This window comes from Mauremys reevesii, linkage group 4 (genome assembly GCF_016161935.1).
Source record: "Mauremys reevesii isolate NIE-2019 linkage group 4, ASM1616193v1, whole genome shotgun sequence".
Taxonomy (NCBI): domain Eukaryota; kingdom Metazoa; phylum Chordata; order Testudines; family Geoemydidae; genus Mauremys; species Mauremys reevesii.
The window spans coordinates 149885386-149912157 of record NC_052626.1 but is presented as its reverse complement, the minus strand read 5'-3'; the positions used below and the strand labels follow the sequence as shown (position 1 = coordinate 149912157).

The 26772-nt window shown below is 63.6% G+C and overlaps 5 protein-coding genes across 15 annotated transcripts in view; 2 read left to right on the top strand and 3 right to left on the bottom strand.

The window, feature by feature from the left end:
* The first annotated feature begins 1447 nt into the window (after nucleotides 1–1447).
* On the top strand, nucleotides 1448–6161 carry MYLPF (myosin light chain, phosphorylatable, fast skeletal muscle). The gene is made up of 7 exons (XM_039534342.1): nucleotides 1448–1603; nucleotides 3202–3291; nucleotides 4027–4102; nucleotides 4261–4365; nucleotides 4978–5056; nucleotides 5767–5815; nucleotides 6023–6161. The coding sequence occupies exons 1-7, from the start codon at nucleotides 1601–1603 to the stop codon at nucleotides 6125–6127; spliced, it is 507 nt and encodes a 168-aa protein (XP_039390276.1). The 5' UTR covers nucleotides 1448–1600; the 3' UTR covers nucleotides 6128–6161.
* Nucleotides 6162–6324: 163 nt separating this feature from the next.
* Nucleotides 6325–12310, bottom strand: QPRT (quinolinate phosphoribosyltransferase). Of its 11 annotated transcripts, none has more exons than XM_039534286.1 (9): nucleotides 12230–12310; nucleotides 11198–11917; nucleotides 10559–10658; nucleotides 9886–10056; nucleotides 9615–9710; nucleotides 9092–9160; nucleotides 7983–8543; nucleotides 7620–7751; nucleotides 6325–7536 (listed from the first exon to the last, which is right to left on the bottom strand). In XM_039534286.1, exons 4-9 carry the CDS (start codon nucleotides 9907–9909, stop codon nucleotides 7324–7326), a joined length of 1095 nt encoding a protein of 364 aa, XP_039390220.1. In that variant the 5' UTR covers nucleotides 9910–10056; nucleotides 10559–10658; nucleotides 11198–11917; nucleotides 12230–12310; the 3' UTR covers nucleotides 6325–7323. The 11 variants fall into 11 exon arrangements, with proteins under 11 accessions (XP_039390220.1, XP_039390221.1, XP_039390222.1 ...); XM_039534287.1 differs by having other exon boundaries at nucleotides 11669–11917; XM_039534288.1 differs by lacking the exon at nucleotides 9092–9160.
* Nucleotides 12311–13275: 965 nt separating this feature from the next.
* Nucleotides 13276–15732, top strand: DCTPP1 (dCTP pyrophosphatase 1). Its single transcript, XM_039534341.1, is given in 6 exon segments — nucleotides 13276–13374; nucleotides 13590–13693; nucleotides 14499–14609; nucleotides 15101–15138; nucleotides 15141–15227; nucleotides 15230–15732. Coding segments are annotated over 6 exon segments (522 nt in total). The 5' UTR covers nucleotides 13276–13344; the 3' UTR covers nucleotides 15382–15732.
* SEPTIN1 (septin 1) lies at nucleotides 15716–21849 on the bottom strand. The gene is made up of 11 exons (XM_039534298.1): nucleotides 20946–21849; nucleotides 20317–20407; nucleotides 19956–20042; nucleotides 19357–19480; nucleotides 18521–18655; nucleotides 18117–18234; nucleotides 17449–17550; nucleotides 17238–17337; nucleotides 16780–16945; nucleotides 16325–16406; nucleotides 15716–16043 (listed from the first exon to the last, which is right to left on the bottom strand). Exons 1-11 carry the CDS (start codon nucleotides 20946–20948, stop codon nucleotides 15963–15965), a joined length of 1089 nt encoding a protein of 362 aa, XP_039390232.1. The 5' UTR covers nucleotides 20949–21849; the 3' UTR covers nucleotides 15716–15962.
* Nucleotides 21850–22473: 624 nt separating this feature from the next.
* The window catches only part of LOC120404127 (zinc finger protein with KRAB and SCAN domains 7-like), a 28667-nt gene continuing 24368 nt past the window's right edge, over nucleotides 22474–26772 (bottom strand). The window contains exon 9 of the mRNA XM_039536126.1: nucleotides 22474–23034. Coding sequence (XP_039392060.1) covers nucleotides 22498–23034 — 537 coding nt within the window. The 3' untranslated portion in view covers nucleotides 22474–22497. The remainder of the gene's footprint in view (nucleotides 23035–26772) is intronic.

Below are 26772 nucleotides of genomic sequence, written 5' to 3'. Positions count from 1 at the left end.
GAGCCAGGACTCCTGGGTTCTCTGACAGGGGAGTGAGGTGAGAGTGCAGGGTGGGACAGGGAGCCCAAAAAACCTGATTGAGTTTCCCATTTATAACCCTAACACACGGTTGCCCCACCCCCTCCACCTGCATGAGAGTTCACTCTGGACCCTAAGGATGACCACTGCATCATTTGGAGCCTGTTTGCAGGGAGATTCAGCCTGCTCTGGGATTGGAGGAGGAGCTCTGAATTGTAGGAGGGGTTTATGCACAAGATTCCCCTCCCCATCAACTTGCCCCTCAACCCATCCCACCTGGTTTATTCAGCTCGGTCTCCCCCCTCCCCGTACCAGCTCTTGGCACAGAGGGGCAGGTGGTAGATCCCAGTGTGTGTCGGGTGCAGGGCACGAGGCTGGCCCCTAACCAGGGATCGGGGGGGGGAGGGCCGCCCCAGGGCTGGGCAGAGTGGCGTGAGGGCTGCCAAGTTGTCGGTGGCTCAGAGGAGACAGCTGGTGCCGCCCGTCTTGAGAAGGAAACTTTCTCCAGGACGCCAAGATACCCAGGAACAGGGAGGGGGACAGAGAGGGATATGGCACACAAAGGACAGTCCCTGCCCCAGGGCACAGAGACACCCCACTAGGCCACTCCCACCCAGAGGCGATCTGCCAAGTCTCTCCATCCCCTTCCCACACCCCTCCATTTATCACTCCCTCCATCTATGTCCCTCTCATGGAGATACAAAGCAGAGGCCAAGCAGTGGGGTGCGATGGGATCACCCCATAGTGGGGACCCTTATTGGGGTGACATGCATGAAAGCAACAGGAGAGATTCAGAGTTCAGGAACAGGGCCCTTGGATCTTGTGGGGGGACCCATATAGGGGTGACACATGGAGGGTGGGGGAACTGATCCTTTCAGTGGGGACCACTATTGGCGAGACACATGGAGAGAGGAGGGAGGGTGCATGTGTGATGAGTTGGAGCAATAGCTGAATATTAGAGGGGAACCCTAGAGGGGTGGCCCACACATGGGGGGTGGGGGCAGCAGAGAAGTCCCTCAGAGGGGAATGGGGGGGATCTGAACCTTGTAGGGGGGCCCATATTGGGGGAGCAGATGGGACAAGAGAGGGGGACTCATAAAGGTGTGACACAGGGAGCAGCAGATGGTGCAAAAGAGGGGGGACCCATACTGGGGGTGATATTGGGGAGCAGGTGGGGCCCAATATTGGGGTGACACCCGGGGGCAGCAGAGGAGGTGAATGGGGCAGAAGCAGGTCATGGAAGCTGGCAGGCTCTATGTTGGGGCAATATAGGGGGTCGGGGGAGACCCTCGGGGGGTCATGTGGGGCAGCCTGGGGGCCAAGCAGACTGGAGGGATCCCACCTCTCCTGTCTCCTTTCTCCAAGAAAGGAGCGGCCCGGCCGGGATCTATTTCAAGCCCTGGGCTCCTCCGAGCCAAACTTGAAGATGCTGCTATAGTTAGCGCTTGGCCCGTCACCCCCCCGGCACCCCCCGGGAGCGCTATATAACCCCAGGGGGATTGGCAGGGCTCTGCAGCCTGCCCAGCTTCCCCCGCCAGCAGAGACCTCCCAGCAGCTGCGCCCGCCCGCCCGCCGAGAGGAGATGGTAAGTGAGACGGACACAGGCAGACGGATGGACGGACCCCGGGGAATTGAACAGAGACCCACACGCCGCGGCTTTGGGATACTCGGACCCGCCTGTGGAAAGCTACAGTGTGGAGAGAAATTACCAGGGGATCAATCAAGACATCTGTCCCCCCCACCTACCTACCTATCCCCAACCACCCCATCTATCTATCTATCTATCTATCTATCTATCCCCACACACCTCCTCTATCTATTTCTCTATCCCCACACACCTCCTCTATCTATCTATCTATCCCCATCCACCCCCTCTATCCATCTATCCCCATCCACCCCCTCTATCCATCTATCTATCCCTTACACTCTATCTATCCATCCTCACATACACCCCTCTATCTATCTCTCTAGCCCCATCCCCCCACTCCTCTCTCTCTAGATCCATACACCCCCTATCTAGCCATCCATCTGTCTATCCCCCCTCACCTCTAGCTACCCATCCATCCCCACCCCCCCTCCCTCCTGCACCTGTCTGTCTCCAGGTATCCCCCTAAGATGGCTCAGACATGTCCTACTCTCCTGCAGGTTTTGGGGTCACGTCTATCCGGGTCCCTTCCCCCGCGGTTTCCCCAGGCCACCAGGGTGCTCTAGGCAGGGAGGGGGGAGAGATGGAGTCCGATGCACAGACAAACGGTGCTTGGGCCCCCATCCCCACCGGATCTCTGTCCCCTTCCACCGCCCTCCCGTCACGCAGACTGTGGGGTCATCTGGGTCCCGACACCCAACTGAGCCATGGTGGCCCCATCTGGGGGGGGCACAGACAAAAATTAATCCCCCATGTGTATTAGGGGGGCAGCAGAATCTGTGTCCCTGGGGTATCTTCCAACCCTAGGGCTAAAATCTTGGGGCACCCAAACCTCTCCCTCTAGCCTGGGCAAAAGCACCCCACCTTTGATTTAAGGCCAGATACCCCAAGGGAAAAAGCCTGGGATAGCCCTGTTATCCACTGGGGGACTGTTACCCCCTCACCAATAGACACCCCATCTCATAACTGCCCCTAGACACAGCTGAGGCCCCCCACTTGCATTGCTTAACAGGTGTTTCCCCAGGCACCCCCATTTCCCCCACTAACTCCCATGCACCCCAATAACTCATATGCACCCCTATTTTCCCCTCTAACTCCAATATGCTCCCCAATAACTGCTGTGCACCCCAATTTCCCCGCTAACACCGTGCACATCCCAGTAATTCTCATGCACCCCCAATAACTCCCATGCACCTCTCAATGTCCCCCTATGCACCACAATTCCACCCATATCTCCCCTGCACCTCCTTGTAGCCCCCCAAGATTGCACACTGCACCCCAATTCCATTGCTAGCTCCCATGCACCCCCAATAACCCCCACTTCTCTAGGTGCACCACAAGAGCTCCCCCAGTCCATCTCTTGGGCTCTGCACCCGCTGATCACAGACAGGGAGGATGAGGGTGATATGGGGCACCAGACCTATGTCCAGGGCTCAGATCTGGGGTCAGGGGGTGGGGGGGTCAGGGTTAACCTTTGTCATGCCACAGCCTGTCTGCTTTTCTTCCCCTCCACTCCCCCCCCCCCAAAAAAAACCCAGGCACCCAAGAAGGCGAAGAGGAAGGCAGCCGAAGGCAGCTCCAATGTCTTCTCTATGTTTGACCAAACCCAAATCCAGGAGTTCAAAGAGGTGAGGAGGAGGTAGGGTGGATGAAGAGCAGGGAGGGGTGAGGGTGGGGGGAAGATTGGCCCCTCCAGTCTATTCCCCTGTCTCCAGGGGGTGGGATCGTCCCACCAAACCTTGATATTCTAGGGTGAGGTCCGGGGCTCCCTCTCCCCAAGTCTTCCTCGCTCCCGCGACCCCCCCCAAATGACCCCGCCTCGCCCAATCCGACAGAAAGATGCCTCCCCACTGCGCCCTTCTTCCGGGGGGCGGCCCTCTCCCCAGCTCCCATCCCTCCCGGCACAGACCGGGCTGTTTCCTTCCCCAGATCCCGAGGACCAGGCATCTATTTTGGGGGCTGGTGGGTGGAGACGCGACATCTGTGATTGGGGTTGGAGGCACCTTACAAGGAAATCCCTGGAGACGTGGAATTGGGTGGGGGAAGGGTGCCAATGGGACATCTCCATCTTTGCTGGGGGGTAGCTTCCCTCCCCCCGTCTCTGGAGAGCTCCTCAGCTCCTCCGGCATGCAGCACCTGTCCCCCACGGGAGGGGGGCTGCATCGGGACGGGGGCACGCCGCCAGACGGGGATTCCTGGCGTTCCTTCCGTCCCCGAGGAGCCGAGAACGCGGGCTGGGTGACAGGTGTCTCTGGGGGACAGCTGCAAGGGGGGAGGGCAGTGGGGGGAGGCCGGGCTGCAGAGATCCATACGGCCCTTGGCATCTCTCCATTCCCATGATCCTTTGCTCCTCTCCCACTTAGGCCTTCACCGTCATTGACCAGAATAGAGATGGCATCATCGACAAGGAAGACCTGAGAGACACATTCGCTGCCATGGGTAAAGAGGCGGGGCCAGACCAGGGTGGGAGGGGCTTCTCTGGGGTGGGAGGGACCATTCCAAGGGGGGTGGGGTCTAGCTGGGCAGGGAAGGACCTGTTCCAGGAGGGGGGGATGGGATTCCCCCCCGCGCTTTATAACCCTTCACCCCATTGGCAGGGCGCCTGAACGTGAAGAACGAGGAGCTGGAGGCCATGATTAAGGAAGCCAGCGGCCCCATCAACTTCACCGTCTTCCTCACCATGTTTGGGGAGAAGCTCAAGGGTGAGTGACCCCCCATCGTGCTTGGTACATCCCCCTCTCCCCCCATCGTGCTCCCCTTTGGTATGCCCCCATCCTGTTTCCCCTTGGTATATTCCCATACCTTCTTGGTACATCCCATCTCCCCTCATCCTGCTCCCCTTTGGTATCTTCCCATCTCCTCCTCCCCGCACCTTGGTACATCCCCGTTTCCTCCCCGTGTATGTGCCCATCTTTCCCCCCACAACTTCCACCTCCCACCCGCTGACACATCCCCCCCATCACATCCCCATCCTGCTCCCTGTTACCCATTGGTACATCCCATCCCCCGAATCACAACCCCATTGGTACATCCCATTCCACCCAACCCACTACCCATTGGTACTTCCCATCATGCTCCCCAACCTGCATTCCACCCAACCCACTACCCATTGGTACTTCCCATCATGCTCCCCCTCCCCGTTGGTATGTCCCATTACTGCTCCATCCCACCCCCCCCTTAGCCTCTCCCCTATTGGTACATCCCATCCTCCCATTCCATCCCCATTGGTATGTCCCATTACTGCCCCGCCCATCCCCATTCACCCCACATTGGTACGCCCCAGCCCCCCAATTCTCACCCTCTCCGCCCCCCAGGTGCTGACCCCGAGGACGTGATCATGGGGGCGTTCAAGATCCTGGACACCGAGGGCAAAGGCACCATCAAGAAGCAGTTGTGAGTATCCCTGTCCCCAGCAGGGGGCGCTAGGGGTTGGGTGTGGGGGTCTCCCCGGGGCAGGGGCGCTAGGGGTTGGGTGTGGGGTCTCCCCGGGGCAGGGGGCGCTAGGGGTGGGTGTGGGGGTCTCCCCGGGGCAGGGGCGCTAGGGGTTGGGGGGGCGGGTCTCCCTGGGGCAGGGGGCGCTAGGGGTGGGTGTGGGGGTCTCCCCGGGGCTGGGGCGCTAGGGGTTGGGTGTGGGGTCTCCCGGGGCTGGGGCGCTAGGGGTTGGGTGGGGGGTCTCCCCGCGACAGGGGGCGCTAGGGGTTGGGTGTGGGGGTCACCCCGGGGCGGGGGGCGCTTGGGGTGGGGTGTGGGGGTCTCCCCGGGGCAGGGGCACTAGGGGTTGGGTGTGAGGGTCTCCCCGGGGCAGGGGGCGCTAGGGGTTGGGTGTGAGGGTCTCCCTGGGGCAGGCGGCACTAGGGGTTGGGTGTGAGGGTCTCCCTGGGGCAGGGGGCGCTAGGGGTTGGGTGTGGGGGGTCTCCCCGGGGCAGGGGCGCTAGGAGTGACTCCAGCCCTGACAGCGCGCAGGGAGGGGGTCTCCCCAGCAGAGGGCACTCTCCCCATGGTGTGGGGTGTTGGGGAGGGTATACGCCGGGGCTCAGAAATTGGGGGTGTCTCTCCAGAATTTGGGGTGTCTGATCACCACTCTCTCTCTTTCCCCCTCGCAGCCTGGAAGAACTTCTGACCACACAGTGCGACAGATTCACCCCGGAAGAGGTGAGAAATTCGGGGGTGACCCCCTGAACCCCAATACAAACTCCATCCCCTCAATCTAACCCATCACCCCCCAGATCATCCCATCCAACCTGGTCCCTCCCACAGCAGCAGTGGGTGGGGTCTGGGATCATGGAGCACAGACCCTAGCTTTGGGGGTGGGGTCACCCCCATTTTAACTCTCCTCTTGCTCCTGTCCCCCGCCCCCAGATCAAGAACATGTGGGCAGCTTTTCCTCCAGATGTGGCCGGCAACGTGGACTACAAGAACATCTGCTACGTCATTACACACGGTGAAGACAAAGAAGGGGAGTAAATCCATCAGGCCCCCCCAAATTCCCCTGCCCCCCATCCAGGGGGCTGACGCTGTGGGGTCCCATCCACCCACACCCCCCAGGTTGGGGGCATCTCCTCCATATGACGCCAAATCAGCTTCAGTTTTGGACCCCCAAACTGCAGACCCCACTCTTATTTATTATGATTTTGGGGTGGGGACCTGGGACCCCACAATCTTGCCCTTCCCCACCCTGCAGCCAGAGTCTTAAGAAACTGATCAGGACCTGTGTCAAGAATTGAGGGAAAAAAAGTCTCAATAAAGATGAGGAAACCTGTTTTTAACTCTCTCGGTGTCCTGCTCTGTCCTGTTGCGACTGCTTCTGGAGTGGGGCACATTGGCTGTTTATATAGGGATCAAGGTGGGCTAATGAAGTGGCGGTGGCTGAAATCCTGGCCCCACTGAAGTCTGTGGTTATTTTCCTACAACGTCAGTCAGGTCAGGATGTCACAGCAGGTTTTGGAATGAAGAAATTAGATACGTTTATCTGTTAATCTATGGAACGCCCTGCCACATGATTTCATGGAGTTACAATTTCACACACGGCTCAGGAAATTTGGGACCTGATGGTTCTTCGGAGCAATTCAAAAATGTAAAATCAAGACAGCACATTTCAGGGGAAAGATATGGGATGATTTTAGACATTAATCTGTGGAACACTCTGGCACATGATTTTAGGGAGCTAAAACTGCACATGTGGTTTTAGAAAATTTAGTATGCGATGGCTCTTAAGGCAAAATTAAAGTGCACAAATCAAGACAGCACATCTTAGAGGGAACATATGAAATAATTGTATCAATTAACCTCTGGAACTTCCTGACACACAATTTTGAGTTAAAATTTCACACATGTCTTAGAAAATTTAGCATGTGATACATCTTAGGACAGAATTATAGTGGGCAAATTAAGGTATCACATTTTAGAAGGAAGATGATTTTAACCAGTAGCCAGTGGAACTCCCCACCACATGAGTTTACAGAGCTTAAAATTTCAATCCCAGGTTAGGAAATGAAGTGTCTGATGGTTCTTAGGAAAGATTCAAAGTGAGAAAATCAAAACAGCATACTGTACATGGAAGAAACTAGAAAATTTTATCTGTTAATCTGTGAAACTCCCTGACCTTTGATTTCACTGAGCTAAAATCTCACACTCTGCCCTGAAAATTGGGGCTTATGGTCTTAGAAGGCAAAATCTCTCTGGACTGGTGTCTCCCGACAGATTTTGAGGGAAAAATCCACGGCTCGGGACGACTGGGTGAGGCATCCCAGAGAAAGGACGTCTATACACGGGCCGAAGAATTGGGAGATATTCTCCTCCGAGATCCCCCCGCTGGCTTCCACCATCACCCGGGGGTGGGCGGCTTTCAGGGCACTGGCGGCGGGATGCAAATCCTAGAGGGACAAGGGGCAGGGTTATAAGGGAAGGAGCTAGGGGTCCTCCCACCCCACCCGCTAGCCCCCAGACTCCCTAGTACCTCCGGGGAGAAGTTATCTAGCATGATGATGTCAGATCCGGCCTCTGCGGCTTCCAGTGCCTCTACCAGCGAACGACACTCCACCTCCAGCTTCAGATGAAAGCCAGCCACTCGCTGGGCTTCCTGGATGGCCTGGAGGCAGAGAGAGAGTTCAGGCAGGGAATGGGACCCAGGCGTCCGGGTAGGAGACACATGGCCCCGCCCCCGGTACTCCCAGAGATGGGGATGGGATCCAGGCATCTGTGATGGCTCCCACAGGGGGCCACACCGTGCTCCCAGAGACTGGGAGGGGTAACGGGACCCAGGCATCCGGGTAGGAGACCCCCCCACACACACACAGTACTTCCAGGCCCACCCGCTTACCTGGGCAATTCCTCCCGCAGCCCAGACGTGGTTATCCTTCAGCATGATGAGACTACCCAAGTCGTAGCGGTGGCCCGAAGCTCCCCCCACCAGCAGGGCGTACTTCTCGGCCAGCCTGAAACCCGGCGTGGTCTTCCTCGTCCCGGCCACTTGCCCGTGCCAGCCGGCTTCCTGTGCCAGCCGGCAGGCCCGTCCCGTGGCTGTGGCCACCCCGCTGCACCGTCCCAGGCAATTCAGAGCAGTCCTCTCCCCGAGCAACAAGTGGCGGGCTTTGCCGCGGACCTCGGCCACGCGGGCCACAGGCTCCAGCCAGGCCCCCTCGGGCTGGAACCACTCCACGGTGCAGCCCAGCTCGGTAAAGACGGCGTCAAAGAAGGGGCAGCCAGCCAACACCCCGGGAGACTTGCAGAGGAGGGCAGCGCGCTCCAGGCCTTCCCCCACCGCACAGCCGGCGGGGTCGAAGGCCGGGGCATCCTCTTGGAGCCAGTCCCGGACCAGCTGGCGCAAGCGGGGGGGCGGGAGGAGGTGGGAGAGATCCAGGCGGGACGTCATGGCGTCGGTCTGCAACAGGAAACCATAGAGGCATTGGGGAGAAGACATACCAGAGCGTAAGCTGCTCCCACAAGGTGGGGCATCTTTATGGCACCACCGAGTGGAGGAAAAGGGGAACTGTTCCCAGAGCCAGTGCAACCCTGCTGGGAGAGGCCGGGAGCTCCCCCCAAAGCCAGCTCTCCCACGCCCTCCACACAGCGCCCCCTGTTGGAAGAAGCTGGGGCTGGACAAGCCAGGAGCTCCCCCCGCAGCCAGCGCCCCCAGCTCCCCCTTTTCCCCTGGACTCCTGGGTGCCCTCCCCTCCCTTCCACGAGGGGAGACAGAGAAGGGGTTCACTCCCAGCTCTTCCCGCCACCCCAGGATCCTGTCTGCCTCTCCCCCTCCGCCTCCGGCCTGTCTGCAGGAAACCCCCTCCCCCAGCACAAGGCAAAGTCCATCCCAATCTGTCCCAGAGCAAACAATCAGGGCAGAGGAATTCCCACTCCACTGCCACGGACCCCGAGCTCCTGGGCCTGGGACTTGGGGGCCGGGGACCCCCTGAACGGGAGGGATCTTACCTGCCACCGCCACTCAGTGGAGTCCGGGAGCAAGGGGCAGCTGGACAGAGCTGGAGCAGGACACACTTCCTGGCGTGGAAGGAGCAGGGGTGTGGGAGGGGCTGGCCAGGAGGTGGGACTGGCCAGGGCGGGAGGGGGTCTGAAAAAACACCTAGGATGCACTTCACACAGAGTATAAACGGCTTCCGCCCTCCCCCCAAGAGGGGCCGCGTCCCAGCGCCGGGCGAGGGGTCCCCGTGAGCCCAGCCCCCCACCCCCACCCCAGATCCAGCCGCATCCCAGCACCAGGCAAGGGGACCCCACGTGCCCAGCCCCTGCCCACCCCAGAGGGGCCTGTCCCAGCACCGGGCGAGGGGCCACCCGTTTGCCCAGCCCCCGCCCCTCCACTCCAGAGGAGACATGTCCCAGTGCCAGGCAAGGGGTCCCCATGTCCCATCCTCCAAAGATAGCAAATTCTGACTGATGTGGGTGTAAAAGATATTTCAGAAGCTACATAGCAGATGCCTCCGAGTCCAAAATTCACCTTTCTGCTTTGCACGGGGGTGTCCGTTGTGCTTTGCACGGGGGTGTGCAGAGTTACAGCTTTTCTCCCCTTCTGGCGCTTCACACATCGCTCCACCTAGTTGGGACGGAACCACACGGCGACATTAACGTTCTCGTACGAGAAGACGATCGCACGGGAAAGGCGTTTACATTTTCACGCCACGTGTGGGAACCGCGGCTTTGCACGGCCTGTTTCAAATCGGCACTGCCACGGCCCGTGACATGGGGCAGGGTCTGGTTCCGTTACGGACCCACTGGACGATGTCCTTCATCATCCCAGGCCAATAGTATCGGGCGGTCAGCGCGGTTCTCGTTTGAAAGATTCCTTGGTGTCCGTGATGCTGTTCGAGGAGCTCCAGGGCTCGGTTCCTGGTGTGCACGACGACGACCTTTCTCCCTCTGCCAGTATGGGCGAGTCCCACCTGCCGATCAGAGAACGGGGACACGGATGGTCAGATAAGCAATTACCAGATATTTCCAAAGTCACCGGCAGGGCCGTCCCTAGCTATTCTAGGGCCACACGCAGCCCCCCTGCGGGAGGGTGCGGGGGGGGCAGGCCTGGGGGGTGGGGGGGAGCTGGCTTGGGAGGCAGGGGGGCCCGACCCTGCTGCAGAACTCAGGGCAGTGGGGGCAGGGCTGGGGCGGAGCAGGGGTGGAAAGAGGCGGGGTAGGAGCGGAGCAGGGTGGGGGCTTTGGGGCTGGGGCAGAGTGGGGGCGGGGGCCATGGAGCAGGGGCAGGGCAGGGGCTGGAGATGGAATCCCATTTGAAATCATGAGATCGCCTGTAAGATTTTAACCAAATAAAATCAGAGAAAATTTCCAGGCAGGAAACGTAACTGCCCAAGAATGTGGATTTCACAAGCAGGGGTGTTTGAAGACCCTGGTCAGAAAACAACCAAATATAAAAAGAAACCGTCTCCGCACCCGCCACACTGAGGTCTGTTACAGGCAGGTTTTGGCCTCGTCCGGCTTTTTGGCAAAATCGGTTTTCGGAAACGCTGAAGACTCTGAACTAAAGCAGCCCCTGTAACATACACATCTCAGTGTCACGTCGGTCACAGGCACGACAAACATTTAACAAGCACAAAGGGACTTTACGGCTTTTGTGAAGGTTCTTGGCCGGGGGATCCTAAATCTCTGGGTCCGTCAGACGCCATTGCAGGGTGCACAGCGCACGTGGCCCTGGCAGGGGAGTTCTCTCACCGGAGAAAGGGGAATGGAGACACTTGAGGTGTTAAGCACAAGGTCTGTCGCCCACTCTCGTATGGGTTCCCAAAGCCTGTGTTGTCTTTGGGAGGGGGTCCCCAGGGTGCAGGCTGGACTATGGGACCCCCTGACCCCTCCCAACCCACCAGCCTTTCACACTGGGCCTCTCTCAGGGCCTGGGGGAGAGTGGAGCTTTTCTGATGGGCCGTCCACGCCCGTCTGGCCAGCCAGCGCTGCTCCTTGTTTGGACTGAAAGGCAGGGTCCCGGCGTTCCCAACCTCACAACATGTTTCAGTAGCAGCTCTTGGCAATGGAGTTACAGACCCCCAGGGCCTAGGGAAGGGAGGTTGTTCCAACCTCTGAAACGTTCCTAACGCTGAACCAAACATTAGGGTTTGTTCCTTCGCAAGTTCACAACGGAACATTGACTTCTCCAGCCTGGAAACTTTCCTGTGCCGAAGCAAAATGCTGCTTTCCCTTGCTGCGTGTTAAGCCGAGTCCCGTCCCGTGTTTGCTTTTCGGGGTGGGTGTCTCTGCTGCTGCCTGGCCGCACGCTTCCCGTTCCAAACGAGGGGTGTGGCTGGCCAGTCAGTTCAGAACTGGTGTTCGTAACTCTGCGGTTCTACTGTATTCATAACTTCCCAGCCAACGACAGCACACGCAAGCCAACAGGAGAGCAACGTTCGGCCGAGCAAGAGTTTAACAAAGAGCCCTCACAAGGCAGGCGTTGTCCCAGCCATCTCATCAGCATCTCGCAGTGGGGGGGTCGGGGGGCTGCTTGGAGGGACACAGTGTCACAGCCTTACGTCCGCGACGTTTATTACTCACGAAGTCAGGATGACACTTTAGCCGTGACAAGCTGCTTAGGCGACATCATCCCCGTCCCTAGGGGATAACACTTGAGAAAAAGCAACTTTTTGGAGCAGAAAGGACCCGGCCCCCCTGTCTGCGTTTTTCAGGGCTGCTTAGCAAGTATTCTGCAAGCGGAGTTGCAGGGCGAGTGGATGTAAAACCCTGAACGAACAGCGGCGTATTTCGTTATTACTCCTTTCCACCGCAGGGGACTCCTCCGGCGCACTAGGAAAGAAACGCTGAGAGCCACAAACCCTTGAGAGTTGGCGTATGTTTGAGACCCTGTCTCGGGCCTGTTCCCCCACTGCGCCGCGACGTCAGGCGAGCTCCAACGCCTCCGTCGCTGCAAACTAGGGTGACCAGATGTCCCGATTTTATAGGGACAGTCCGGTTTGGGGTTTTTTTTATATAGGCTCCTATTACCCCCCACCCCATCCCGATTTTTCACACTTGCGGTGTGGTCACCCTACTGCAAACACACACCCCGAGGAACAGGCCTGTTCTGCATCCCGCGGGCAGAATATACCCTGGACACACCTGGCTTTCGTCAGCTCCTTTCCCAAATCCTCAGCGTCGTCATGAAATGCAGCCCTCACAGCGGAGTGTAGAGGGGGAGGGGCTGGTTTGGGGGGGGCAGGGGGCAGGTCTGGGGGGAGGGGCCAGCACTGTGGGTGCGGGGAGTGTGCAGGGCTGGGGAGGACAGCACTGTGGGTGCTGGGAGGTGCAGGGCTGGGGAGGGGACAGCACTGGGGGTGCAGGGCTGGGGAGGGCACCACTGGAGGTGCAGGGAGTGCAGGGTTTGGGGAGGGGCTGGCACTGGGGGCAGGGGCAGGGCTGGGGGAGGGCCGGCACTGGGGGCAGGGTTTGGGGAGGGGCTGGCACTGGGGGCAGGGGCAGGGCTGGGGGCGGGGCCGGCACTGGGAGCAGGGCTGTGGGGAGGGGCTGGCACTGGGGGCGGGGGCAGGGTTGGGGAGGGGCTGGCACTGGTAATGGGTGTGGGGGCAGGGCTGGGGAGGGGCAGCACTGGAGGTGCAGGGAGTGCAGGGCTGGGGAGGGCTGGCACTGGGGGGCAGGGCTGGGGCGGGGCCGGCACTGGGGCGGGGGCAGGGCTGGGGCAGGGCCGGCACTGGGGGCAGGGGGCAGGGCTGGGGCGGGGCCGGCACTGGGGGCAGGGTTGGGGCAGGGCTGGGGCAGGAGGACACTGGGGGCGGGCTGCAGGGCTGGGGGCGGGGCCGGCACTGGGGGGCGGGGGGGCAGGGCTGGGGGCGGGGCCGGCACTGGGGGGCGGGGGACTCGCACTGGTAATGGAGGCGGGGCTGGCCGCGGTGCCCATCCCCCGCAGGGGTGACCAGCCAGCAATGGCTCCGCCCCCCGCTCAGACCCCGCCCAGCTCGGACCTGGCCCCGCCCCCCACGTGCCATCTGCGCGGAGCGGGCGCGAGACTCGCACTCCCGGGCAGGGGCCGGGCAGCCGCGTCAGCAGCGTCACTGCGCATGCTCGGTACAACTTCGCTCTCCGCGCGTCCCCTTCCCCTTGCCTCGGGCGTCCTGATTGGCTGCGCCGCCGGTCGGGCGAGCCCATTGGCCGGGCCGGGCAGGCACCCGCTCTGATTGGCTGGAGGGGGCGGCGCGGAACCGGGGCTGCAGGGCGGCATGGACGGGGCGCGCCGGGAGGGCAGCGAGGTGCGGGGGAGGGGCGGGAATTCCGGGGCGGGGAGCGACGTGCCGGTGCCCCTCACTCCCGACCTGCAGCCCCGGCCCCCCCCCCGGTGACTGGGGCCCAGACCCCAACTGCTGAGCCCCCCCCGGTGTGTTCGGGGCCCCAGACACTAGCGGGGGGGGCGGGGCCGGGTGAAGTTGGGGTTCTGGGGTCACCTTGTTCCCTCCGGCTCCTGCAGGGGGCGCAGTCTCCGGTCGAGATCTCCGAAGCTGAAGACCCGGGAGCAGAGGGGGGGGCCCCAGGGGCATTTACATTCAGCGCTGACCCCTCCCTGGAGGACATGTGAGTCACCCCCCGCGCCCTGCCGGTGCCCCTCACTCCCGACCTGCAGCCCCTGCCAGCCCAGCCCTGCCCCCCACAGCTCTGCCGGTGCCCCTCACTCCCGACCCGCAGCCCCTGCCAGCCCAGCCCTCCCCCAGCTCTGCCGGTGCCCCTCACTCCCGACCTGCAGCCCCCTGGGCTCCCCAGCCCTGCCCCCACCGCTCTGCCGGTGCCCCTCACCCCGACCCGCAGCCCCTGCTAGCCCAGCCCTGCCCCCAGCTCTGCCGGTGCCCCTCACTCCGACCTGCAGCCCCTGGGCCCCAGCCCTGCCCCAGCTCTGCCGGTGCCCCTCACTCCCGACCTGCAGCCCCTGGGCCCCCAGCCCTGCCCCCAGCTCTGCCGGTGCCCCTCACTCCTGACCTGCAGCCCCCTGGGCTCCCCCAGCCCTACCCCCCCTGCTCTGCCGGTGCCCCTCACTCCCGACCCGCAGCCCCTGCCGGCCCAGCCCTGCCCCCCAGCTCTGCCGGTGCCCCTCACTCCCGACCTGCAGCCCCTGCCAGCCCAGCCCTGGGCTCCCCCAGCTCTGCCAGTGCCCCTCACTCCCGACCCGCAGCCCCCCCCAGCCCAGCTGGTGCCCCGCACTCCCGACCCCCCGCCCCGGCCAGCCCGGCCCTGCCCCCAGCTCTGCCGGTGCCCCTCACTCCCGACCCGCAGCCCCTGCCAGCCCAGCCCTGCCCCCCCCGCCCTGCCGGTGCCCCTCACTCCCGACCCGCAGCCCAGCTGCTCACACTTTTCTATCTCCCCCCCCCCATTTCTCTTTGTCCAGCCGGCGGCTCCAGGCCGAGTTCGTGGCCGAGCGGGGGTGGGGCCGGTTCCACCAGCCCCGAAACCTGCTCCTGGCGCTGGTGGGCGAAGTGGGGGAAGTGGCCGAGCTCTTGTGAGTATGCGGAGGGGGAGGGGATGGAGGGACAGACCTGACACCCCCCCACACACAGACCCCCCCAGGGGCAGGCTGAGCCCCCGGCACTTGTGACACTGCCCGGGGTGGGGGGATTTGAACGTCGCCACCTAGTGGCTGCACCCGACAATTCCAGGCACATGGGGTGGGGTGGGGGGTGTCCCGGCGACCCCCGCCCCGGGTCGGTCGGTCTCTCCCGGCGCCCCCCCCGCCCTGGGTCAGTCGGTCGGTCTCTCCCGGCGCCCCCCCCCCCTGCCCTGGGTCGGTGGGTCGGTCGGTCGGTCTCTCCCTGCGCCCCGCCCTGGGTCGGTGGGTCGGTCAGTCTCTCCCGGTGCCCCCGCCCTAGGTGGGTCGGTCGCTCGGTCTCCCGGCGCCCCCGCCCTGGGTCGGTCGCTCGGTCTCCCGGCGCCCCGGGTCGGTCGGTCTCTCCCGGTGGCCGGTGACCCCGGCGTGCGCGTCTCTCCCTGCAGCCAGTGGCGGGCGGAGCCGGAGGCGCGGGCGGGCTGGGCGCTGGCGAGCGGGCGGCGCTGGCGGAGGAGCTGAGCGACGTGCTGCTCTACCTGGTGTCGCTGGCCCAGCAGTGCCGGGTGGATCTGCCCGCGCCGCCCTGCGCAAGCTGGAGCGGAACCGGGCCCGGTACCCGGCCGACCGCGCCCACGGCTCGGCCCGCAAGTACACGCACTACCAGGCCCGCCCCACGGACGCCCAGCGCCGGGACGGACCCACGGACGCCTGCTGCCCCCAGGACTGAGAGACGGACTCAACCCCCGGCAGAGAGATGGGGGTGTCCCCAACCCCACCACGTCAGCACCCCCCAGCTCCCCAATACCTACAGCAACCCCTGTGCCCCCAGTTTATCAACCCCCCATCCCAGACCAGCCCCCCCCGTCACCCAGGACCCCCCAAAGTTCAGGCCGGAGTTTCTCTCTCTTTCTTGGTGTTTTTAAGTAATAAAAACCTTCCCTTTTTGGGAGGCCCGTTTCTCTGTCGTGTCCAGTCTGGGGCTCCCCCTCCCCACACACGTGCTGCTGTGGGCTGGAAAGAAGGGGGGTCAGGCCCCCCAAAACAGACCCTGGGAGCAGTGGTGCAAACACAGGGGTGAGTTTATTGAGGGAGGCGTTAGTGGCAAAGCCAGGAAGGGGGAGAACGGGGTGATTGGGGGGACAGGGAAGGTAGGAGCCTGGGGGGCTCTGGCGAGCAGGGATTTGGGGGGCTGCGAGTGCTGCTTCGCCGGCTGCCCCAGAGAATCGCCCCCGTCCCTTCTGCTGCTGCTCTGGCCAAAAGACACTTGCTCCCTGGGGGGTACTGCCCCCCGGGGGGACCCCGAAATCCTCACAGGGCGTCCGACTGCTCCCCCTGGCTCTGCTGCATCTGGGCCTGCATCTTCTGCAGCATTTCCTGCATCCGGCGCAGCTGGGGGGAGCGAGACAAGGGGGGAGAGGTGAGACACGGCTGCTTGGGGGGCTGGGAATGGGGGACCCCTCAGCCGGCGCTGGGATGCAGCCCCACTGGGGCAGGGGCTGGGTGTAATGGAGGGCATTCTCCACTGGGGGGGCGACAGAGTCGTGGGCTGCTGCCCTCCCGTCCCCTCCCCTGGTGCCCCCCCCCCTCTGCCCCTGGTGCCCCCCACTGACCCATCTGCCTCCCCGGGTCCCCGACCACCCCCCCCCCCCCAAATCCTGTGCCCCACTCACCTCTTCGTCCTTCTCCCGGATCAGTTTCTCCGTCTCCAGCGGCAGCAGCGGGAGCTCCGTGGCGCTTTGCCGGGACAGTTTCCTGGGGGAGGAGATGGGTCAGGGGGAGGTGGGGCCGGGTGGCCCCCGTTGTGCCCAGGTTCATGTCAAGCCCGGCTGCCCCCCAGCTCTGCCCGCTGCCCCCATCCCTGCTGCCCCCATCCCCGCTGCCCCCCAGCTCTGCCCGCTGCCCCCATCCCCACTGCCCCCCATCCCTGCCCGCTGCCCCCCAACTCTGCCCGCTGCCCCCATCCCTGCCCCCAGCTCTGTCCGCTGCCCCATCCCCGCCCGCTGCCCCCATCCCTGTTCCTCGCTCTGCCCGCTGCCCCCCCATCCCCACTGCCCCCATCCCCGCTGCCCCCAGCTCTGCCTGCTGCCCCCCTCCCTGCCCCCGGCTGCCCCCGGCGCGGGCTCACATGCGGCTGGCCCGGTCGCGGGCGCCCACGCGGCTCAGGCTCTGGATACACTGCGCCCGGTAGTTCTCGTAGTGAATCTCCTGGGTCACCTCCTTCAGGTCCTGCATGTGCGTCCGCACCAGCATCGTGCGCAGCTTCAGGAAGTCGCAGTGCGCCGGGTTCTCCACTGGGGGGGCGACAGAGTCGTGGGGCTGCTGCTCCCCCCTCGGTGTCCCCCTGGTGCCCCCCAACTCCTCTGCCCCCTGGTGCCCCCCACTGACCCATCTGCCTCCCAGTGTCCCCTACCAACCCCTGGTGCCCCCACTGACCCCTCTCCCCCAGTGCCCCGACCCCCGTGTGAGCCAGTGACCCCAGCACCCCTACTTATCCCCACCCCTGGTGCCCCAGCTGACCCCCAGCGCTCCCTAGCCCCCGCTACACTCCCCCTGCCCCCCACCGAGCCTCCCGGCGCCCCCTACCTTCCACCGCCCCCCAGGGGTACGTGCGGCCCCGGAAGGCCTTTTCCTTGGTCTCCCGGACGATGTCATTGGAGCCGACCACGGCGAAGGGGATGCTGCGCTGGGAGGGGGAGGAGGCAGAGGAGGGGGGTTATGGGGTGGCCAGGGCCCCCCCTTTCCTGTAGCCCCCCCAGAACTCTCCCCTCCCCCACCCGCGCTGGGCCCTTCTCACCTTCAGCTCCGTGTCCTGGGCCTTGAATTCCTCGTCCTCGTCCGAGTCGCAGTCTGGGAACTGGTAGATGCTGATGGCGTTTTCCTCCAGCTCCTGCCGGATCTGGGGGTGTTGGGGGGGAAGCGTCACCCCAAAACCCTCATGAGCCACACAGACCCATCCCCCACCCCTGGGGGAGAAGCAGGGGGCCTGGGGGTTCAGCAGGGATGGGGGGTCACCAGGGGAATCAGGGTACAGGAAGATGTGGTTGGGGATCGGGGGAATTTGGGGTACAGGGTGATGTGGGCTGCAATTGGGAGAAAATTGGGGTACATGGAGGGAAAATTGGGGTGCAGAGGGATGTGGGGGTTGAGCAGCAAATTTGGGGTGTGGCTTCGAATTGGGAGGGATTTGGGGTGCAGGGGGAGGGGCTTTCCATTTAGGAGGGATATGGGGGTGCAGGGAAGGGGGTTGGGATTGGGAGAAATTTGGGGTGCAAGGAGAGGAAGCTGGGGCACCGGGGCAGGCTGTGAGGACGCGGGAGGAATCTGGGGTGCAGGGGGCTGTGGCAATCATGGGGAATTTGGGGTGCAGGAGGAGGGTTGGGGATATGGGTTGGGATGGGGCACTATTTGGGGTGCAGGGGCTGAGGGAGCCTGCCCCCCTCTAGAACCCCCCCCCACTCTCACCTTCTCCTTCATGGCCCCCACCTCCCGGGGGGTCAGCGCGTCGGCTCGGCCGATCACCGGCACGATGTTCACCTTGTGCTGCACGGCCCGCAGGAATGCCACGTCCAGGGGGCGCAGCCTGGGGGGGCAGGGAGTGAGGTGCCCCCAAATAGCCTCTGTGCCCCCCACATCCCTCCAGTGCCCCCCACTGTCCCTCAGCCCACCAAGGGCCCCAATATGCCCCCAGCACCCCCACATCCCCAAGTGACCCCCAAATAATCCAGTGCCCCCTGGTGCCCCGAGATGACCCCCCAGTACAGCTCCAATCCCCAGCACCCCATGTGACCCCCCTCCCAGTGCCCCAATGCACCCCAAAGCTCCCCTGCCTTGTCCCAGCCCCCACCCCTGGTGACACCCCCCCGTACCCATGGCCGAAGGGCGAGAGGAAGTAGAGGCAGCAGTGCACCCGCCCGTCCGTGATATTCTTCCGGTTCAGCCCGCTCTCGTCCCGGAAGAACTGCTCGAACTGCTGGTCGATATAGTCCACTATGGACCCCCAGCTGGGACCAGCCCGGGGGAGCAGAGGGGGGGCGGTTAGTGTGAGTGTCCCACAATGCACTGCTCCACCAGCCCCCCTCCAGGCCCAAATCTCCCCTCTCCCCCCCCCCAGTCCCTGCTGGTCCATATAGTCCAGTATGGACCCCCCCCAGCTGGGACTGCCCATTGTGAGGGGTTAGAGCCTGTCCCCTACAAGGCACTGCTCTGACAGCCCCCCCTCCCTCCCCTAACTTCCCCCAGGATCCCTGCTGGTCCATATAGTCCAGTATCAGCCCCCAGCAGGGACCAGGCCTGGGGAGGTGTTAGAGCCTGTGTCCCACAATGCACTGCACTGACACACCCCACCCCCACTCTCCCAATTTCTGCCCCCCCGCCACGAATTTCCTCTCCCCCCTCCCAGGATCCCTACTGGTCAGTATAGTTCAGTATGGGCCCTCAGCTGAGACCAGCCCAGGGGAAGGGGGAGGTTGGTGAGGGGTTCCCACAATGCACTGCTCTGCCACCCCCTCAAAAGATCCCCATTCCTGCCAGTCCACATAGTCCTCTATGGGCTCCCAACTGGGACTAGCCTGGGGGAGAGGAAGGGAGGGGGCTTCGTGAGCATATCCCACAATGCATTGCTCCGCCCTCCCCCATCCCCAACCCGGTCAATATAGTCCGCTATGGACCGGCCTGGGCAAGGGTGCCCCCCGCCCCCCCTCACCAGTCAGCGTTGTCCACGGCGTCCCCGAAGCCCGGGGTGTCCACGACGGTGAGTTTCACCCGGACGCCGCCCTCCTCCAGCTCCACAGCGCGCCGCTCGATGGCCAGGGTCTGCGGGATGCGCGCTGGGGGGACGGGGTCAGTGCTGGGGGGGGACGGGGTCCCCCCACCCCGATACGCCCCTGGGTCCCGCCCCACCCCGGCCGCATCCCAGTACACCCCTGCTTCCTGCCCTGCCCCTGCCGTGCCCCCAGACTCACCCCCAGATCACCCCCAACTCCCACCTCCAGACCCTCACTCACCCCCTACACCCCCAGATCACCCCCCAACTCCCCACCCCCAGCCCCCTCACTCTCCCCACTACACCCCCAGACCACCGCACCCAACTCCGCAGCCCGACACACCCCCGGGTCCCGCCCCACCCCGGCCGCATCCCAGTACACCCCTGGCTCCTGCCCTCCCCTGCCGTGCCCCAGACTCACCCCAGATCACCCCCCAACTCCCCACCCCCCTCACTCACCCACTACACCCCTTGGGGTTCTGCCTCCCCCTCACGCCCCTCCCCCACCCTCCCCCAGCCCTGGGTCCCCACACACTCACCCTGGGCGTCCAGCAGGGTCCGATCCTTGTACAGATCCGTCAGGAACAGGCTGTCGATCAGCGTCGACTTCCCCAGCCCAGACTCCCCTGCAGGGAGGGGCGGGGGTGAGCCCGGACTCCTGGGTTCTCTCCCAGCTCCGGGAGGGGAGTGGGGGCTGGTGGTTATAGCAGGGGGGCTGGGAGCCAGGACTCCTGGGTTCTCTCCCCGGCTCTGGGAGGGGAGTGGGGGCTGGTGGTTATAGCAGGGGGGCTGGGAGCCAGGACTCCTGGGTTCTCTCCCCGGCTCTGGGAGGGGAGGGGAGCGGGGGCTGGTGGGTCAGAGTGGGGGGGCTGTAGGGGTGCATGGGGTTTAACCCTTTACCTGCCACCATCAGAGTAAAGTCGAATCCCTTCTTCACAGATTTCCGATGCAGCTGGTTGGGGAGGGTGGCGAACCCGACGTATTCCTTATCCTGAGACAGAGAGAGCCTGGGTCGGGGGCCCTCAGACCAGCAACAGCACCCGGAGTCCTGGCTCCCAGCCCCCCAGCTCTAACCACTCAGCCCCACTCCCCTCCCAGAGCTGGGGAGAGAACCCAGGAGTCCTGGCTCCCAGCCCCCCTGCTCTGACCCACCAGCCCCCACTCCCCTCCCAGAGCCGGGGAGAGAACCCAGGAGTCCTGGCTCCCAGCCCCCATTCCTCTAACCCACTTGACCCCACCCCCCTCCCTGATCTGGGGAGAGAACCCAGGAGTCCTGGCTCCCGGCCCCCCTGCTCTGACCCACTTGACCCCACCCCCCTCCCTGATCTGGGGATAGAACCCAGGAGTCCGGGCTTCCAGCCCAGCCCAGGAGGGGGCAGTGTGGGGAGGGGGCAGGCTGCTGTGGGGGCGCAGGGCAGAGGCGCTGGCTGTGGGGGAAGCTCCCGGCTACCCCAGCCCTGGCCTCGCCCAGCAGGGGGCGCTGTGGGGAGTGGGGCAGGGGGGCCGGGGCTACGCCGTGGGGTGCTCACCATGGCGGCGTCTGTGCTGCTTTGAGCTCTCGCTGCACCTGGCCCCGTCTGCTCTGCCCACTTCCTCTCGCACCGAGCAGCGAAAGGAAACCGTGACGCGCCCGCGGCCGCCCTCCCATTGGCCACCCCCCCCCGCGCTCCCCTGGCGGCAGGGCTGGCCCCTGTGGGGCAATAGGGGGCGCTGTGCTGCAGGGAGCGAGGTGGGGGGCTCAGCAGGGGGCGCTCCCCCTCGACAGTCCTGGCTGGGCCTGGTGGGGCGCCGTGGGGCAGACACACACCGGGAGCCCTTTTCTCTCATCCTGTATTTATTGGCTTCCTGCCCAGAGCCCGGGCGCGACCCACGCCGAGCGCCCCACTCAGCCGGCGACGAAGGAAAATCCCCCAGAGCCTTGCAGCGGGGTGCTGGCCTCAGAGCCCCAGGCTCTGAGCTGTCCCGGAGGGGCCCGGGCTTTGGGGGAACCGAGCTAGAGAGAAGGATCTGACCAGCAGCCCTGGGCCAGACCCATGGGCCCATCTAGCCCGGTATCCCGCCTCCTCCCTCAGACCATCCCCCGGCTCAGACCCATGGGCCCATCTAGCCCGGTATCCCGCCTCCTCCCTCAGACCATCCCCCGGCTCAGACCCGTGGGCCCATCTAGCCCGGTATCCCGCCTCCTCCCTCAGACCATCCCGGCTCAGACCCGTGGGCCCATCTAGCCGGTATCCCGCCTCCTCCTCAGACCATCCCCCGGCTCAGACCCATGGGCCCATCTAGCCCGGTATCCCGCCTCCTCCCTCAGACCATCCCCCGGCTCAGACCCGTGGGCCCATCTAGCCCGGTATCCCGCCTCCTCCCTCAGACCATCCCCCGGCTCAGACCCATGGGCCCAGCCAGTTTTAGGGGACAGGGGAATGGCTATAGGGGGCAGGGGGAGTGACTGAGGGGGTTTGGGGGCGATTTGGGGGGTGTGGCTATGGGGCAGGGAATGGATGAGGGGACAGGGTGCAGCTCAGGGGGCTGGGAGGCGATTTGGGGGTACAGTGGGCAGATGGGGGGCTGGGGCTTAGGGAGGGGATGGGGGGAATTTGGGAGCTTGCCTCCACCCACCCCCACGGCAGAGACCCCACTTGACATTCGCATCCCCTTCCCAGCGCCCCGCCCGGCCCCAAGCAGCGTGTGCAGCTCCCCGCCGAGCGTCTCCGTCCTTGGCCGAGTCTCTGCCGAGCCCCGAGCTTCCCCCGAAGCCGGGCATTGCCTCTGTCCGGCCGGTACCGAGAGCCCCCTGGCTGGCACGTCCGTCGCAGGGTCTGTGCCGCGGGGGGTCTCCCATGTCCTAGGCTCCTTGTGGCCAAAACAGCCCAGCCGGCTCCCGGTGATGCACCTCGGGCAGCCCGGTGAGCTGCCACACGGCTCCTGTGTCCTGGGCTGCCCCACGGCAGAGGCTCTCGGGGTCAGGTGGCCGGAGCTGTCCCCATAGGCCGTCTTCTCCCGATCTCACCTCCCTCTGGCTCCTCTGTCCCATCTCCCTTCCCCCGGCTCATCCACCCCCACCTCACCCCCCCGATCGCCCCCTCAGGGCTTGCCCCGGCTGTGGACCCGGCGGTGTTTGACCACGTGGGAGCGCTGGCTGAAGCCACGCCCGCACTCCCCGCAGGTGTAGGGCTTCTCCCCGGTGTGGACGCGCCGGTGCTTGAGCAGGTCGGAGCTCTGGAGGAAGCTCTTGCCGCAGTCGGCGCAGCCGAAGGGCCGCTGGCCGGCGTGGACCCGCTGGTGCTGGAGCAGGCTGGAGCTGTGGCCGAAGCGCTTGCCGCAGTCGGCGCAGCCGAAGGGCCGCTCGCCGGAGTGGGTGGCCTGGTGCTTGAGCAGGTGGGAGCTGCGGCCGAAGCGCTTGCCGCACTGGGCGCAGCAGAAGGGGCGGGTGCCGGAGCTGGCGCGCCGGTGCTGGAGCAGGTTGGAGCTCTGGCTGAAGGCCCGGCCGCAGTCGGGGCAGCGGTAGGGGCGCTCGCCCGTGTGGACGCGCTGGTGCCGCACCAGGTCGGAGCTCTGGCTGAAGGCCCGGCCGCAGTCGGGGCAGCGGTAGGGGCGCTCGCCCGTGTGCGTGGTCTGGTGCTGGAGGAGGTGCGAGCTCTGCCGGAAGGATTTCCCGCACTCCGGGCACTGGTAGGAGCGGCTAGCTGGCTTGCGGCGGGAGGTCGGGGACGCGGCTGCCCCAGCACCTGCTGGAGAGAGAGAAAGGAGATTGGGGGGTGAACAGGACAAACTGATCCCCTGGGACTGGAAGAGGCGCTTATGTACCTGTAACTGGAGGTTCTTCGAGACAGTGGTCCCGATCTGTATTCCACGGAGGGCCGTGCGTCCAGAGCCGCAGAATTCGAAAGGAGCGTCCGTTGCGACCGCATCTCCCGTTCCTTCCCCACCGCGAACCGAACAGCTCCATGGCAGAGGGGAAGGAGGGCGGAGCTGGAATCCAAATAGGGGACAACACATCTCCAAGAACCTCCTCTCCTTCTCCGAGCGATGGTCTCTATCGCCTTCCACTCAGGGCCAATTCGGAGGAGGGTGTGAGGAAGAGGATGGAGGCCCGCCGAGACCTCCATCGCAGAGCCTCGCACCAACGCATGTGCCGAACTCCGCATGGCCACCCAACTGTGACACGCTGTACCCCAAAGCAACACCCTGGCACCCCCATACTGACCAGGGTGATGGGATTATGATAGGGTTTGTGCAGTGCATGCCTTGTGAGGTATCCCTTTAAAAGTCTTGATCTGTTGAACATTAACACCCTGTTGCATCGTGTGATGGGAAGTTATGAAGTTTTGCTCCATGTGTGTATGACTGAAATACGTTGTGAGGTTGGGAACACCCACAACCAGCCTTTCAGGTACAACAATGGAGGAGCCAGACACGCTGGTGGCCCATTAAAGGAACCCACACTCCCAAGGACTGTCCTAGGAGCTGTATGCAATGGAGACCTCTCAGAGAGAGCACACGGACAATGGAGACCTCTCAGAGAGAGCACACAGACAATGGAGGCCTCTCGGAGAGAGCACACGGACAGTGGAGGCCTCTCGGAGAGAGCACACGGACAGTGGAGGCCTCTCAGAGAGAGCACACGGACAATGGAGGCCTCTCACAGAGAGCACACGGACAATGGAGGCCTCTCACAGAGAGCACACGGACAATGGAGGCCTCTCAGAGAAAGCACACGGACAGTGGAGGCCTCTCAGAGGGAGCACACGGACAGTGGAGGCCTCTCAGAGAGAGCACATGGACAGTGGAGACCTCTCAGAGAGAGCCCACGGACAATGGAGACCTCTCAGAGAGAGCCCACGGACAATGGAGGCCTCTCAGAGAGAGCCCACGGACAATGGAGGCCTCTCAGAGAGAGCCCACGGACAATGGAGGCCTCTCAGAGAGAGCCCACGGACAATGGAGGCCTCTCAGAGAGAGCCCACGGACAGTGGAGGCCTCTCAGAGAGAGCCCACGGACAATGGAGGCCTCTCAGAGAGAGCTCACGGACAGTGGAGGCCTCTCAGAGAGAGCTCACGGACAGTGGAGGCCTCTCAGAGAGAGCTCACGGACAGTGGAGGCCTCTCAGAGAGAGCTCACGGACAGTGGAGGCCTCTCAGAGAGAGCACACGGACAGTGGAGGCCTCTCGGAGAGAGCACACGGACAATGGAGGCCTCTCAGAGAGAGCACACGGACAGTGGAGGCCTCTCAGAGAGAGCACACGGACAATGGAGGCCTCTCAGAGAGAGCACACGGACAGTGGAGGCTGCTTGACTCACGCCGTAGCAAAGGCTCTTTCCAGTGAGCTGAAGAGGGGAAGTGAGATCACCATTTGCCCTCACTCCCCCTCACCCGCAACTCAACACCTGGAAACACGTCTGGAGAACAAAGACTGAACAGGGGAGGTGGCCCAGGCTGGACAGGAGAATCCCAGCCTGTGTAGGAAGGAACTAGACCATCAGGGTGAGACACGGCTTGATTCAAATCCTGTCTAGTTTATAGAACTCAGATTGCGATTTTACCCTTATTTCTTAGGAAACCAACTTTGATCTTTATGCTTATTACTTATAATCACTTCACACCTGTCTTAATAAACCGGTTTTATATTGTGCCTAAAGCAGGGGGCTTTGCTTGAAGTGCCTGGGAGATCTGCTGAGGAACAAGAGCTGGTGCGTGTCCTCGCCGCACTGCGGGAGGGGTGGACGGTGTTATACACGTACCCGGGTCAGGCTCCTGACTAGGGCAGGATGGTTCAGCCCTGGGGTCGTAGGCTGGGGCGCTGGGGGGGGGATTGGCTGGATCCCCTCTACTGACAGTTCATGAGTGGCTGGGAGATCAATCACGTAACTCAGCTGGGTGTGTCCCTGGCTGGGTGAGTGCAGGACCTGCAGGGGTCTGCAGCTTGTCCCAGCATCCCCGTGTGAGAGGGAGCCCAGGTTGGTGGGACAGAGGGCTCAGCGGTGCCCCGGTCCCAGGCTGCACCCCAGGGAACCTGTCGCACCGACCTCTGTCCGAAAGCAGCAGGTCACGGAGGGCGGCTGTGGTTGGCACTCGTGCGCTTGAGGAAAGGGGCCCTCACCCAACGGGCTGGAGACCGTCCTGACACCCGACAGAGCCGAACGCCCCCAAATCCACCCCTCTGCGTAGGAGGTCCTGGAACTGGCGAAAGCCCCCAGTTCCACTTAGAAACCCTCCGGGTGGAGCCTGTTTAGCGCCAGAACCGAAAGGATGACGGGGCGGGCAGTCTAGGGGACGTCCGGAAAGGTCTCGTGCTCTGCAGGCAGGAGGCCCGGCGGACGTCGAGGGAGGGGCGGCGCCGCTCCTCCACCGAGGTGGGAGGCTTCAGAAAGGAGTGGATGGGCTGGTTGAGCTGAAACCGGGGGACGACCTTTGGGAGAGACTTGGGGTGCAGGCACCAGGAGGCTTTGGGGCTCCCCCAGCCCCTCATTCACCGACCCATCTCGCGGAAGGAATAGCTCCGAGGAAGGGCGATTTCATTCATGTAGCGCGAACGAGGTTGCGGTCCCACAGGGGCGGGAAGGTTCGTAGCAGACCTGGCCGTCAATGGCTGCGGACGGACGGACGGACGGACGGACTGCGTGTCCACGCACAGGGAGGGCGGAAGCCGCTGAGAGCCGCTAGGTGGACGTGATGGGACGGAGAGCGAGTCCTGACGCAGCCAAGCGCAGGAGCCCAAGAGAAGGGGTATGATCATGTCGGCAGGGGGCAAGATCCCTCTGTCGGGCCGAGGAGGTGAAATGCTTCCACTTGTCCGGACGGGAGCCTGGTGGGCCCCTGCCTGCCGCTCGAAGGTCGTCTGGTGCTGCCGACGAACATTCCCGCACAACGCGGCCTATGACGCGCCCGAAGCGCCGGCATGTTGATGGGCATCCTGGATTCCCAAGAGGTGAAGGTCCCTTGTGCCAGGGGCTCGCCCATGCGGGCACCTTGGCCAGCGAGCAATGCGCCCGTGACGAGCGTGTCCAGACGGGGGGGGACCATCCACCACGGGAGCGAGGAGAGGACGTAGTGCGGGTGGGGGTGGTGGGGAAGACGACAGAAAGCCCGTGGTCTATCGCAGGGGTGAACCAGCTCTCCGGAGCCACAGCTGAAGACAGCGAAGGCGGTGACTGGCATACGTGTGGCCAAGGAGGGATAGGCAGGTCCTGACCGGAACAGAAGGACCATTGATTACTCAGGTGATGAGTTCCTGCAGGATCTGGAATCTGTCCCTCAGCAGGTTGGCCAATGCCGAGACCGCATCGACGGAGGCCCCTGTGACATCCAGGGACCGTGTGGGAACCGAAGCTGATTTTTCGACACTGACGCTCACCTC

Coding starts and splice junctions, on each gene's coding strand:
- SEPTIN1 (XM_039534298.1), bottom strand. Junction 20,043..20,316: donor CTTTACTCTGATGGTGGCAG/GTAAAGGGTTAA, acceptor CCCTCCCTGCAG/GGGAGTCTGGGCTGGGGAAG. Junction 17,338..17,448: donor CCCAGGACACGGAGCTGAAG/GTGAGAAGGGCC, acceptor TCCCCCTCCCAG/CGCAGCATCCCCTTCGCCGT.
- MYLPF (XM_039534342.1), top strand. Junction 4,366..4,977: donor GTTTGGGGAGAAGCTCAAGG/GTGAGTGACCCC, acceptor TCCGCCCCCCAG/GTGCTGACCCCGAGGACGTG. Junction 5,057..5,766: donor GGCACCATCAAGAAGCAGTT/GTGAGTATCCCT, acceptor TCCCCCTCGCAG/CCTGGAAGAACTTCTGACCA.
- QPRT (XM_039534286.1), bottom strand. CDS start 9,909: ATGATGAAGGACATCGTCCAGTGG. Junction 9,711..9,885: donor TGAAGGACATCGTCCAGTGG/GTCCGTAACGGA, acceptor CGTCCCAACTAG/GTGGAGCGATGTGTGAAGCG. Junction 7,752..7,982: donor CTGCGGGAGGAATTGCCCAG/GTAAGCGGGTGG, acceptor CTCTGCCTCCAG/GCCATCCAGGAAGCCCAGCG.